At 43.7% G+C, this 15117-nt stretch overlaps 1 protein-coding gene across 1 annotated transcript; it reads left to right on the top strand.

Moving 5' to 3' along the window:
* The first annotated feature begins 5976 nt into the window (after window positions 1-5976).
* LOC124777835 lies at window positions 5977-13095 on the top strand. The gene is made up of 2 exons (XM_047253364.1): window positions 5977-6054; window positions 12485-13095. The coding sequence occupies exons 1-2, from the start codon at window positions 6009-6011 to the stop codon at window positions 12943-12945; spliced, it is 507 nt and encodes a 168-aa protein (XP_047109320.1). The 5' UTR covers window positions 5977-6008; the 3' UTR covers window positions 12946-13095.
* Window positions 13096-15117: the final 2022 nt, after the last annotated feature.

The raw sequence follows: 15117 nt of genomic DNA on the forward strand, positions 1-15117 counted from the left end.
AGCGCAAATGGAGATATGCTAAGTTGGAAACATGACACTCCAACCACCATTAAATAAAAGATGACGAGAAGTTAATAATTTGTATGAATGCCACTGGTTCGATGGGGACTAAATAGCTATTTCAATAAGAGGAGGGAAGAGAAGATTAGAATTTAACGTCCTGTCGACAACGTGGTCATTAGAGACGAAGCTCAGGCTCAGATTAGGGAAGGATGAGGAAAAAAGCAGGCCGCGCCCTTTCAAAGGAACCATCCCGGCATTTGCCTGAAGCGATTTAGGGAAATTACGGGAAACCTAAATCAGGATGGCCGGATGTGGGTTTGAATTGTCCTCCTCCCGAATGGGAGTTCAGTGTGCTACCCACTGCACCATCTCGCTCGGACCGATTTCAACAAAGGACATTGTCATTCAATCAGTGATGGTGAGAACCCTTCTAGTGGGTATAGGATCAAAAATGTTTATTTATTCTGATAAGTACCATTATAGATTTTAGTTTTTTAAAGAAGTATTATGCAAATAAAAAACCCTTAGAATAAAAAGGAGTATGCATCACATGCATATTTTCACTTTCACCATTGCTGGCTGCCTGGATCCCAAAAAAATTCTATTTTCAGTTTTTTTTAATGCTTTAGTGAGAAACAAAGCAAAAGACGAAGGTTTCAGAGAATATAAAATGGTTGCATCATATATATTTTTTGACATCCTCATAATGTTTCTGACGGCCTTAGTCACAACTATGGGCATACTGACTTTGTTTACAAATAGTTTATATTTCTAATAATGCATACAAATATTTTATGAAGTGTAAGGTAGTTTCTGGACATTTAATTTTACGAAGCATTAGTTAGTGCACAGGCAACACATGTCCAAGAATCCCAACTGCACTACCGGCCATTAAAATTGCTACAACAAGAAGAAATGCAGATGATAAACTGGTATTCATTGGACAAATATATTATACTAGAACTGACATGTGATTACATTTTCACGCAATTTGGGTGCATAGATCCTGAGAAATCAGTAACCAGAACAACCACCTCTGGCCGTAATAACTGCCTTGATATACCTGGGCAGTGAGTCAAGCATAGCTTGGATGGCGTGTACAGGTACAGCTTCAACACGATACCACAGTTCATCATAGGTAGTGACCGGCGTATTGTGACGAGCCAGTTGCTCGGCCACCATTGACCAAACGTTTCCAGTTGGTGAGAGATCTGGAGAATGTGCTGGCCAGGGCAGCAGTAGAACATTTTCTATATCCAGAAAGGCCCGTACAGGACCTGCAACATGCGGTCGTGCACTACCCTGCTGAAATGTAGGGTTTCGCAGGGATCGAATGAAGGGTAGAGCCACGGGTCGTAACACATCTGAAATGTAACGACCAACCTTGTGTGGATGCTCTGAAAAGCTAATCATTCGCATATCACAGTATCTTCTTGCTATCGGTTAAATTTCGCGTCTGTTGCACATCATCGTCTTGGTGTAGCAATTTTAATGGCCTGTAGTGTATAAGATAATCTGCTTTTGTTCGTTAAGTCGTCAACAACCATTAAAATACGAAGTAGCATAAAACAACTGAACTTTTTGTCACGGCCACCTGGACTGTAAAGTCCACGTGTGATTGACGTATCACCTGGAAGATTAGGTCTGCTTAGCAAAAAGCGATCCTCTTATTGTAACAGGTCCATCGTGCGCCATTAGCGCTAGTGATGGATGCCAGCCAGCATGCTTTCATACGTTCAGGCCAGTTCTCTACCAAAGTGTCGAGAATAGTGGGAAAACTTCGTGGTTTTGTTTTATCCCGTAAGTTGACGGAGGCCCAAACTATTTGCAGCGAGTACGATCGAGAGCTGCTGGCCGCCGTGCGACATTTCTGTCTTACGTCGATGCTAGGCCGTCTACAATTTACGCAGATCATAAGCCAATCACCGTTAACAAGATCAAGAAAGATCGTTGGCGTGGCATTTCTGACAGCTGGAGTTTACTGGGCAATTCACAACATACTCGTACATAGTGCACACCGGATGGCAGAAAATGTAGTGACTGATTTTTTTCTCAGAGTCGGCGAAATTTCTTTTGCATTAAACTACCATCAGCTTAGGGTAGCACAAGCTACGAACGAGCAACTGCAACAAAATTTGCACGACTGTACAACAGCTCTTCAGCGCAAACAAGTGTGGTTGTCAGGTGCACAGGACCTTACTCGTATTTGGTCTGACGTGTCTAGACTCTCACCTAGATCATACCTGCCTGGAACACTATAAAGAGCGGTTTTTTGGCAGTGTTCGCAACCTCATCCATTCCACTGCAAAAGCCACCATTAAAATCATTATCGAAAAATTTGGGTGACCCAGTTTTAAAAAAGACTGTCTAGAGTGTGTGTTGCATGTCAACAGTGCAAAGTTGTCAGGCAAGTATTCAAGCTTGCGGAAGAATTTACTGAGACAACAAATAGTTTTTCTCACGTTTACATACTCCTCGTAGACCCATGTCCGCCATCGTAGGGACATCGCTACATATTTACAGCTGTACACACAATCATTCTCTAGATGAACGCGTGTTAATTATAACTAGACGTCGGCAAACATCGCAGTACCCACATCCAGCGAGACCATACTTAGTGAAAACTAACAAATATGCAGAGATGGTGGTAGACCTTTTGTGTTGGCCATCATGCCGGTGTGGGCGTGGTGGGCCTCCATCTGCTCGGAGTTATATACATTGGGCGGAGGCAACAGCAGTTGCTGGAATATCAGTAGAAATAACAGCAAACGCCTTCCTAAAAGTGTGGGTTTCTCGTTTTGGCTGTCTGTCTCATGTTACCACGAACTAGGATGATCAATTTGAGTCGTCACTATTTCTGGAACTGTCTAGAGGGTGTGGGTCCCAGCATTATCATACCACCACCTAGCAACACGCAAACAATGGGATGCGCTGTGTGTGTGTGTGTGTGTGTGTGTGTGTGTTTGTGTATGTTTGTGTTTGGAGCTTACGGACTCCTAATGGTGAGGTTATCAGTCCCTTACACACATTTGGATAAAATAGCAAGTGCTAATACAGACCCTGAAACAACGAATAAAGACTAAAATGTGTTTTCCAGGAGATTAAAACTGAAGTAAAACGACAGAGAACCTAATAGAAAGACACAGGGAAATCTGAATGGTTGTCCACATGGATACGCCAGTCACCCTGCGAACACCTTCAAATCGTTCCCCTAAAACTCTGAGAAAAATAATGGACAGGTCACAGAACTTTAAAACTCGAACCACATTCGTGTGAACGCTACTTAAAATGGAAGGCGAATCTGTCGGCAAATCCAGTAGGAAAGCTAAATACGGTCCAATAAAATGTGACACACAGTTATTTGTACCTCACAAGCACCACATATTGGAGGGTCCTCTAGCCGGAGTAAGAAGCCATGTGTCATAGGACTGTGGCCTATACAAAGACGAGTAAGAAGGACCTCGTCCCGTAGACGTCGCTGGAAGGACGTACACCATGGAGCTTATTGAAAATGGGATGATAGATCGCCGGCATACAAAGCTTCATCTATGTGCCATGAGAATAGCTGCACAGCTGTGCTACCACTGGTTTTGCTGGCCCTCCAGACAGCCCATAACCCAGACCTTGGATCATCAACTGCAGAAAGACATTGCTCCTGCCGTCGGAGTATTTTTCATCAATCGGAGACAGAGCTACTATATACACTGAGGTGACAATAGTCATAGGATACCTCCTAATATCGCGTTGAAACTCCTTTCGCAGGTGTAGTGCAGAAGCTTGACGTGGCATTGACTAAACAAGTCGTTGGAAGTCCCCTGTAGAAATATTGACCCAAGCTGCCTATACAGCCGTCCATAATCGCGAAAGTATTACGCATGCGCGATTTTGTGCACGAACTATCATGGCATCTATGTCCCATAAATGTTCGATGGCATTAATATTTGGAGATCTAGGTGGCTCAATGATTCGCTCGAACTGTCCAGAATGTTCTTCAAATTAATCGTGAACAATTCTTGCCTCTTAATGATGCACTGTCCTTCACAAAAGTTCCATCATTGTTTGGGAACATGATGTCTATGAATGGCTGCAAATGGTCTCCAAGTAGCCGAACATAACCATTACCATTCAGTGATTCCTTGTTGGCAACTTGGGTCCATGGCTTCGTGGGGTCGGTACCTACCATCAGCTCTTACCAACTGAAATAGGGTCTCATCTGGTCTGGGCACGGTTTTGCGATAGTATAGGATCCAACCGGTATAGTCACGAGTCCAGGAGATGCGCTGAAGGCGATGTCGTGCTGTTAGCAAAGGCACTCGCATCGGTCGTGTTCTGCTGTAGCCCATTAACGCCAAATTTCGCCGTACTGTCCTAGTGGATACGATCACCGTACGTCCCACTCCGATTTCTGCAGCCATTCCACGCAATGACGCGTGTCTGTTAGCACTGACAACTCTCTGCAAACGCCACTGCTCTCGATCGTTAAGAGAAGGCCATCGGCTACTGCGTTGTCCAAGGCGAAATGTAATACCTAAAATTTTATATTCTCGGCCTTGTCCTGACAATGTGGATCTCGAAATAGAATGTCCCATGCGTAGCCGTAAGACCATAGTCATGTCGGAGACTATTTCACGTGGATCACCAGAGTACAAATGACACCTCTGCCAACACACGTTTACACCTTGAGTAAGTGATAATACCGGCATCTGTATATCTGCTTGCTGTATATCTGCTTGCTGCTATCCCATGGCTTATGTCACCTCAGTGTATGCTGGTACAAGTCAACCTGCCAGTAGCTAATCTGCGCCCCTCATCAACGCCTCGACACGGAGATCGAAGAGTGTTCTTCCACCACGACCTTTAGACACGCTCACACATGATATTGCGAGAGGACGTGGTTCTCCCTTCGTTGCAACCACGATACTCCGGACGTTCCCAGACGCTAAAACGTGAGAAATGTACCGCAAAAATAATATAAAACGACAAGTAAATGACTGTGTCAACGGAACGGATAAAAGCAGTGTATTTTCTAACTCCAGATGTACGTGGACAAAAAGTAGATACGCTGGACACTACACCAGCTACTTAGATTCAACCAGACAGTGATGCTGGTCAGAGCATCAGCGTCGATTCAGGAAACGACCCCGCAGGAAGTGCCGAAGAGACCGGCGGGCCAGTGGGAACGACGTACATACTCGCCCATCCCCAGGAACTCCACTCTAGCGCTTGATTGTGTGTGTGTGTGTGGGGGGGGGGGGGGGAGTTGTAGCGTTTTTACTCTTAGCTGTAGTTTTGACAGTTCTTTTGCCTTTTGGTTATCAAGTGAGAATCTGATTAATGAAGTGAACAAATCTTGTTAAACTGAGTACGTGTATGTCTCCATATATTAATGGCTGTGAAGATGGAAGCAACGAATAAGAGTTTCCAGCTCGACAAACACTGAAAAACCACTCATTTTACGTCTACAACTCTCAGACTCTCAGATTATCACAATGTCATCCATTTTAACAGTTAGCCACTTAATGGGTAATCTCTGTGCTTTTGTTGACGCTGTGCCAGGTTTGTTTTTCTCTTAGACGCATTAAGTTTTATCTATGACTGACACTCATTCTCCCGACAGTGCTACCTCTGACGCACGCGAGTTTACTCCACAGTATTACGTTAAGTGAAAATAAATCCTGGCGGCCACTCAAATTGAAGACGACTGTAAAGTCATCACCCGAAATATCTGAAGAAGGAATAACACTATCGCTAATGCACTCCCGAAAGATGATGAAATGATAGGCTACTGTCACGTCACATCCCCTCCTTCACTAAATTTATCGCTACATTTATTCTTCTTGTGTCTCTTGTACTTGGCTGAGAAAATGACCTTGGTATTTTTCCATGGCAACTCTATCATCGGTGCAGAGACCGGGCTATTGTCGGATATATAAAGCATTGGAAAGCGTACAGCTGGGCATCAGTATTCCTGTGGCGACTACAGAAGGTATTCAGAGACGTTCATCATGATAAAACAGGCCGTGTGTCTGCTCCTGCTAACAGGATGTGCCGGTAAGAGCGCCGTTTGCTTGCATCCCCCCGCATTGTGCTGCCTGTCACAGGAGGCAGTAATTTTTATTATTTTTTTTCTCCTTATACTAGGCTGTGTAGTCGGTCAGAATTTCAACTTGAACCTCTACATCTTTACCCTGCAAACCGGTGTATAGTGGCGAGCCTGGTGGTCTAGTGCTGAAACGCGTGCCTGGAAAACGAGAAGTCGCCACACCGAACACCGGAAATTTTTCAGTCTGGTTTTTAACCTAGTCTTTACCTGTCGGTGTTGCGAAGATTCGCCAGGGACAAAGTGCGATCAGCATTCCACGTTAAGCTGTAGGTCCCCTTTCTCCTTTAAGTTTAGAGGGGTAGGTTAGCGAGACGTATGTCTCGCAAGTGACGTCCAGTTGAAAGACTTGCACAGGCCATAGAGCCATGCGAAATCATTATTACTATACAGTGCGTGGCAGAGTTCGATTCGACTCAATATTAGCTACTCCATCGGGGTACAGAAGCCTCTCTGCCTAATTTCTCTTACGCAGGCGAGTTATAGAATAGTCACATATGTTTTATGGAATACCGTTTCTAAAACTTTATCCAGTAATTCCCACGTAAGTTCCTCTGTCCCACTTTCTCTGTGAGGTATAGCATATATGATCCAAGTAGCACACGTCTGAATCTACTATAACATATATTTAATGAGGACTACAAACACAATTTGTATACTTTTTCCAGTTCATAATGGGATTGGTACAGCCATCAGTATGCATGGTACAAAGAAATAAGCAATCTTCGTTACACCGTTAAAAATTTTTGTTGTTTCCCAACGACGTGTTTCACCTTTATTCAGGCATCTTCTGACTGCCTGATATTTGGTAGCGATGGGTACATGGGACACCGCTCATAAAATATCCCAGCAGATAAATGCCTCTTGTCAAAGCTGTAAAAACATTGCATTGCACTTTATTACGGCGTGCCGCGCAGTCCAATGCAACGAGAATATGCACTACACCTCCGGCATGCTTATGATGCAAAGCCTTACCATAAGTCTGATCCCATTCGGTTTGCATTCGACCGCACGACGTGCCGTAATAGGGACACCGCACGGTGTTTTTAAAGCTTCGACAATTGGCATTTAATTGCTTGGATGTTTTATGAGCAGTATCCCACGTACGCATCGCTACTAAATATAAGCCAATCCGAGGACGTCTAAATAAAGGTGAAAGGCGTCATTCGGAAATATTAAAAAAATTTAACACTGAACCAATACTGCTTGTTTCTTCATATCATTTGTTTACGATTTTAGTTACAGATACAATGAACAACCAACAAATTTAGGTCTTCCAAATGTTTTTCCAACACAAATTTGACGTCTACGAATCAACTTCGTACCGCTTCTTAGTTTTAGCCATAATATAAACTGTTAGAAAAAAAAGCGTACTACGAAGAAAGTATCCAAATGGGACGGAAATCAGCAGATGTAACGTACGTGTACAGACAAATAACTGATAACAATTTGCGAAAATTGGAATGATTTATTCACGAGTATTCATGAGGGAGATCTTCAAAAACTGAGCAAGACAATAACGCGTTGGTTCTCTTTTGGCTTTTGAGCAAGCACTTACTCGGCTTGGCACTGACTGATAAACTCGTTGGGTGTCCTCCTGAGGGTTATCGTGGCAAATTCTCCCCAATTGGCTCGTTAGATTGTCGAAATCACTAGCTAGTTGTAGGTCCCTGTCAATAAAAACTTCTCAGTAGCGGGGGGTGGGGGTGGGGGGTGGGGTGGAGATCTGGCCACACCGCTGACCAAGGCAGGGTTTGGCAAGCACGAGGACAAAGAGTAGGAACCCTCGCTGTGTGGGGGTGGGCAACACCTTTCTGAAATGTAAGTCCAGGATGGCTTGTCATGAAGGGCAACAAAACGGAGGGTAGAATATCGTCGATACTGCACTCCACAGCGGAGTATGCACTGTATAGGAGTTCTGTGGAAGATTTATTGCGGAAAGCGAGATTCCAGTATCGAGTCAAGATTCTGCACACAGTATTAATGTGCAATTCCAGACGAGTAAAGATCACTTACAGGTACCACTGGTAGAGATCAATCGGCATACACTGGATGACACTCCACTTATGAAGTTCCTGGGCATCTAGGTGTATAACAAACTGCTAGGCCTTTTGCACATTGACAGCTGTCTGAGAGTGTTGACAAACAGGAATGCTTGCGTATTTTCCAAATTTCCATTCAATTATGCCCTATGGTATAATGTTATGGGGCATTGCAACTAAGGTGGAAAAGTGGCCATTCTATAGAATCGTGCAGTACGAATATTGCATCAAACTGATAACCGAACACCGTGTAGAAACGTCTTCAGGGACGTAGGGGTGCGTCAGTCAGTACAATTATTCCGTAAAAGTATTATTGGTTAATAACAGGAGTGACTTTAGGATGAATTCATGAATTCACAATAACAATAATAGAAGTAGAAATAATTTCTGTGTAGACCATATGTCAACCTCTAGGATTGAGGATACTCATGCAAAGTGTATAACAGGTTGCCAGTGGAGAACATGTAGGACACTGGTTATCCTCAACTACACACATCAAAAAAGTTTTGCATCAACTCGGTTCCGAGTGTTCCGGAACCTGTACAGAAATTGGAATAGAGATCAACATAAACATCATTTCCGCCCTTTTTACTCCTCATGAAAATCACACATTGCTTCTTGTACCACCACACAGCGAGACCCTCAGAGGTGGTGGTCCAGATTGCTGTACACATCTGCACTTCTGATACCCAGTAACACGTCCTCTTGCGTTGATGCATGCCTGTATTCGTCATGGCATACTATCCGCAAGTTGTACGGATTGTCGCACTCCTCAACGGCGATTCGGTGCAGTGTTTGGTGGGTCACGTCGTCCATAAACAGCCCTTTTCAATACCTCTCAGGCATGTTCGATAGGGTTCTTGTCTGGAGAACATGCTGGCCGCTCTGGTCTAATGATGCCGTTCTCCTGGAGGAAGTCATTCACAAGACGTGCACGATGGGGACGTGAATTGTAGTCCATGAAGACGAATGCCTCCCCAATATACTGCCGACATGGTTGCACTATTGGTCGGAGGATGGCTTTCACGTATCGTACAACCGTTATGGAGCCTTCCATGATCACCAGCAGCGTACGTCGGCCCCACATAATGCCACCCCAAAGCAGCAGTGAACCTCCAGCTTGCTAGACCTCGCTGGACAGTGTGGCTAAGGCGTTCAGCCAGACCAGGTTGCCTCCAAAAACATCTCCGGTGATTGTCTGCTTGAAGGCATATGCGACACTCATCGCTGAAGAGAACGTGATGCCAAGCCTAATCGGTCCATTCGGCCTGTTGTTGGGCCCGCATCGCGCTGCATGGTGTTGTGGTAGCAAAGATGGACCTCGTCATGGACGTCGGAAGTGAAGTTGCGCATCATGTAGCCTATTGATCACAGTTTGAGTCGTAACACGACATACTGTGGCTGCACGAAAAGCACTATTCAACATGGTGGCCTTGCTGTCAGGTTTCCTCGAGCCATAATCCATAGGTAGCGGTCATCATTGCAGTAGTAGCCCTTTGGCAGCCTATGTCATCGACAGTTGATGTGTCTGTGATTCCCCTCTATGTCCGAACAACATCGCTTTGGTTCACTCCGAGACGCCTGAACACTTGCCTTGTTGAGAGCCTATCGTGGCACAAAGTAAGAATGCGGACGCGATCGAACCGCTGTATTGTACGACAGACAACACGAGCCGTGTACCTCCTCCGTCTAATAGGCGCTGTTCATGCATGGTTGTTTACATCTTTGGCCGGCTTTAGTGACATCTCTGAACAGTCAAGGATATCCACAGTCAACGTCTGTCTTCAGGAGTCTTGGGAACAGGGGTGATCAAAACGTTTTTGATGTGTGTATTTACAAACAAAATAAGAGAATGCCTTGAGACATTACTGCCACTTTACGCTAAGCAATAATTTTTTTTCCCTGCATTTCGTAGCTACTTTCGTTTATAGTGTACTGGGCATATTTAATAGGAGGAAATTTGGCGTTTTTCTGACCGTCACCACTCGCGGATTGGTCTGTGTGTCCTCTTTGTCAACAAGAGGCGATCATGAATCTCATTAGAAAGGGCGAACGTCCCCTGGGAACTGGGCAGCTTTCGAGTAAGTATGGCTGCAGCCTGCTTGTTGCTTTTGTGGACCGAGCTGGCGACTCTCCTTGCGCTGAGTGGAAGGCGACATGTCGCCACTGCCGTTCCTATTCTGTTTGGACATCAGGCGTGAGGCGAGCTTGGGTAGCTCAGAAGTTAGAGTACTTGCTCGCGAAAGGCAAAGGTCCCGAGTTCGAGTCTCGGTCCGGCACACAGTTTTAATCTATCAGGAAGTTTCATATCAGCCCACACTCCGCTGCAGAGTGAAAATCTCATTAAGGAAACATGCCCCAGGCTGTGGCTAAGCCATGTCTCCGCAATATCCTTTCTTCCATGAGTGCTAGTTCTGCAAGTTTCGCAGGAGAGTTTGGAAAGTAGGAGACGAGGTACTGGCGGAAGTGAAGCTGTGAGGACGGGGCGTGAGCCGCGCTTGGGTAGGTCAGATGTTAGAGCACTTGCCCCCGAAAGGCAAAAGTCCCAAGTTCGAGTCTCGGTGCGGCACACAGTTTTAATCTGCCAGGAAGTTTCATGAAAAGAAGAGACAGGACACTGATTTCGACCAGTGTGGGAAGGTCCGCTGCTTTCGCTCCAAATTTTGGTGTACCTGATCGCACTAAGTCACCCTGCCTTTGACCTTCGTGCAAAGAAGCCGAGCAGTCGATGAGCCGCTGATCCGTTCCTGTACCAACCTCTTATTTGTTAAAGTGTGTTCTGAGCACTAGGAGTGCGAAATTTCTGCAGGATTCCCCCGTTATTCTATGACATAAGCGATATTGTGATTTGTCGCATTGGCAACAACATTGAGTTGTCGTCTTTATAAAGAGTTTTTTTAGGACATTGTGGACGGAGACCTATGTTTAGTGGGCAATTGACCGCTGCCTCCTGTGAAGCTCACAAGAGTCACAACTGTGATGGCATGGTCCATATTCTCAGCGGTTCATTACTTGCTTGTTGTGACATGTAACTTGTGTTATTACTTTCGTTGTAATTTGTGGCATCATGTTGTAGTTTTAACTTTGTTTTTGGCGATGTGCCCCGTGGGTAGATCTTGTTGCATTGTCTCCTACCAATCTCCCACAATTTTTGTCACTACCTCACAGCATTAGCGCCATTTGATCATTTGATTTGAGTTTTCTGTCAATTTTTGTCGTGAATTTTGTCACTTATGAGAGAAAATCAGCGTCTATTAATCAGAGGCTTTAGTTAGATCCCAAGATCCCTTATATGAAGGGCTTATTTCAATAGTGGTACAAGTCCTTTTCTGTTCATTCTGAGATACAGAGTCCTAAAGTTAAATGAGCGCTGAAAAATGTGCAGTTGAGATACCAGAAATATTCAAGTATATATACTCAACTGCAGATTTTATATATACTTTTATATACTTTTTATATATAATTGAGTATTTCTGGTATCTGAACTGTAGATTTTTCAGCGCTCATATAACTTTATGACTCTGTATCTCAGAATGAACAGAAGTGGACTTGTGCCACTATTGAAATAAGCCCTACATTTCCATGGTTAGGCGACCCACTAGTAATAAATATGGTCCACATCTGAGCTTCTTGTTGTCACTGCGACAGCGTTATCGCTCTGCATAGTGGCCAAGCTTAACGATCAGTTACACTAAGAATTTAGAGAAGAAAACGAGCATTCTCCTCTCGTTCGTTTGCTTGATCAGATATTTGTTATATAACGATCTTTGCACTTATGCTCCTGTACTCTGATCCAGAACCGAGACGCAACTGGCGACCTGATTAACCCCTTATATTACGTTTCATCACAATACTTGCGCAGTTGTAATATTTGTGTTGGATAGATCGTAGTTTCGCCAGTGTACAGAGAGGTGATAGTGGTCTGCGTAAAATTAGAGAAATGTTTTGTTTAAAGTATTAGATGATAGCAGCAGCTGAGTGGTATGGGAAACGCTATAGCTTTTTCTAAACAACCTATTTTTCTTCTAAAACACCTGTTTAAAGTAATCTAGAGGTAATTAACAATAAATGACATTTTGAATAGATTAGTGCTTGTCACAATTTGTCGTCAGCACACTTTACAGCAGTAGCTAGCAGTGATAGATCCTGCCTGTTAACGTTTAACTTAATTCGCTCCTAATCGCTGAAGGTTGTCCTTCATGACGATTTGGCGTCACGAAGCGTGAATGAATGTGTGGATGTCTGAACACAGCGCACTCTCTGCTGTACAATAAAAGATGGTCTGTAGCAATAAATTTCTTTTGTACATGTCGCCATACACCTCTGTGTCTGTTTCCAGTCGCATACCCCAAGGTGACGATGCTATTCCGGGAGCCGGACAGCTACCTGGGCGAGGTGATGTGCTGCCACGGCATCTTCAATACTCCGCACTACTACAACGACGTCTACCAGGTGACCGCGCTCTACCTCAGCTCACACATCCGCAACTCCTCCAGCTTGGAGATCGGTCCGGAGCCGCAGAACATCAGGGTCACCATGAGCGAGCAGCCGCCCGGAGGGGAGTGGAAGGTGGTCGCCTCCTACAACTACACAGAAGTCGCGGAGCCCCTGCAGCTCCTGAGGATTCCCATGAGCTACACCACCAACACGGCCTCCTGGTTCATATTCGAGATCTGGTACGGTGGGGCCCTCACCTATCCTCAGTACTCACCTTTCAATATTCCCGTCGCACCCTACAACACCACATTCAATTACTACATTCTTGGCATGGATTACGAATACCTTGGTGTCCCAGTATAAAAGACGAATTGTGTATCAGGTAACAAATATAAGCTACACTCTGTTATTCAGTATGTATCAAAATCGAAAATGCTTGAAGAAAATTATTGACAACATTACTAAGCATTATTGCATATGTTTGTATTATATCTGCTGAAAATAAACCTTGGAATGAAGAGTACCATATCCGTTACCTCTTGTCTGATTGTCTTTATACCCCATCACAATGCTCTTTTTCGATTCGTTGTTTTGTTTACATGGATTATCAACCCATACAATCGCCAAGTGGTCTACCAATACGGGACTCTAGTTGAAACGTCTTAATACATTTTTTACTTGAACCGAAATAACTGAGAAGGTGAAACTTCTTAATTTAATTCTGATACTGCTGAGGGAAATTGAACGCAAGTGAACCTGCTCGAACTGCTGACTGAAACTGAACGTACTGCTTCTTTGCTTGTCTTTATCATTTCATATCTGACCCACAGGATTATTCCTGACAAATAAAATTCAAATGCAATCTCACTGCTCAAACAATTAACACAAAAGAATGGCCCTGAATTAGAAGAAATCCTAACAATACCGTAACATTTCATATGACACTTACCTAAAAAAAACCTTCATTACACGAACAACAGCGATAGAGCAAGTACCAATACAGCCAGCTAAATAAAAGAGTCTAACTACTGTAGGCTCGGACTACTAATAGGCATGTGGTTAGCAAAGGAAAGATTTTGTTGCAGAGCAAACAACGTATTTAGCAAATTTTACCTTAATCATGTGACAACCAGTTCAAAAATTGTATTATCGTCCGTGACATCCAGTTCCAAAAAATTATATAATCGTCAATAATTTTAAATCTCTATGACGGACACGTCCAGACCGTCCGCTCGCGCTAACACTTCAGACCTCTAACCTCCATCATCGCTAACTTCCAACCTCCATCACTGCTGGCTATTCACCTCCAACTGCGAGCCCGACCAGCTACACAGCGCTGTCCGAGTTATTAATGCAGTCTATTGCGCTGCCAACATACAGACACATTAACAGGCTACTTACATAGTATTAGCTGATGATAATGCAACTGGATCCTGACTTGCCACCTAAGACACGTACCCGCTTACGGCATTACGACAGACTGTGAGTTTAACATGACCTTAAACTTGAATCTAACGTACTTGGACATACACCATGTAGCTCATGTGGAACGCTGATCGATGGAAGCGATGATAGACAATAATAGAATTTCGAAGCTAGATGAAGGTAAAATTTTCTAAGAATTAAACTGTGCGAAAAGCAATAGTAAAATATGACTTGTGTCTTGCTTTCATTGATATTAAAAATATTGGTTTCAGGTATTTTTATGTACCAATAATAATTATTCTAAAAAAATTAAAAGAACGAGCATAAATAAGATTTGAAGTTCTCCTTTTCGTATGCAGAACGAATGTTACACATAAAAGACATCACATTTAATGTAAACATTGTAGAACGGTCGTAATCTAGGAAAATATTAAATGCTGCGTCCATATGTTACCAAAATATGTCGAGTTTTTGTCTCCGTTGCTCTGAAAGCAAAAGAGAAATCGTTTCTTGTAGCAGTTAGCCATAACCATCATTCGTGCATCATACCGTACATATCTGAAGTAGCGCAGCTATTTTATTTTGGCACACTTAGGGGATAAAAAATTGGGAATGTGTCGGTACGGTCTTCACTGTGTATCACGTGTTCTGTGATGTATAGGCTATTACTTTGTACAGTTCACGTACTGCAACGACTATTCCGCCCTCGTTCTTAAATACTCTTTTGCCCATAAAGATATTTTACGGTTTGGTCACATCCAATACAGAATTATGTCTTGCACTACATTTAACAGTATATCTTTATGAGAGTCCACTCAGATCATATAGGAATGAGTAATTAACGACTACAGCTACAGGTACGAAGGAATGACAATGCGGTTCAAGTGGTTCAAATGGCTCTGAGCACTATGGGACTTAACATCTGTGGTCATCAGTCCCCTAGAACTTAGAACTACTTAAACCTAACTAACCTAAGGACAGCACACACATCCATGCCCGAGGCAGGATTCGAACCTACGACCGTAGCAGTCGCGCGGTTCCGGACTGCGCGCCTAGACAATTCGGTTGAAGATAAAAGAACTGAAAAGGCTAGAGATGAAAAACACAATT

The sequence above is a fragment of the Schistocerca piceifrons genome, chromosome 2 (assembly GCF_021461385.2).
Source record: "Schistocerca piceifrons isolate TAMUIC-IGC-003096 chromosome 2, iqSchPice1.1, whole genome shotgun sequence".
Classification (NCBI taxonomy): domain Eukaryota; kingdom Metazoa; phylum Arthropoda; class Insecta; order Orthoptera; family Acrididae; genus Schistocerca; species Schistocerca piceifrons.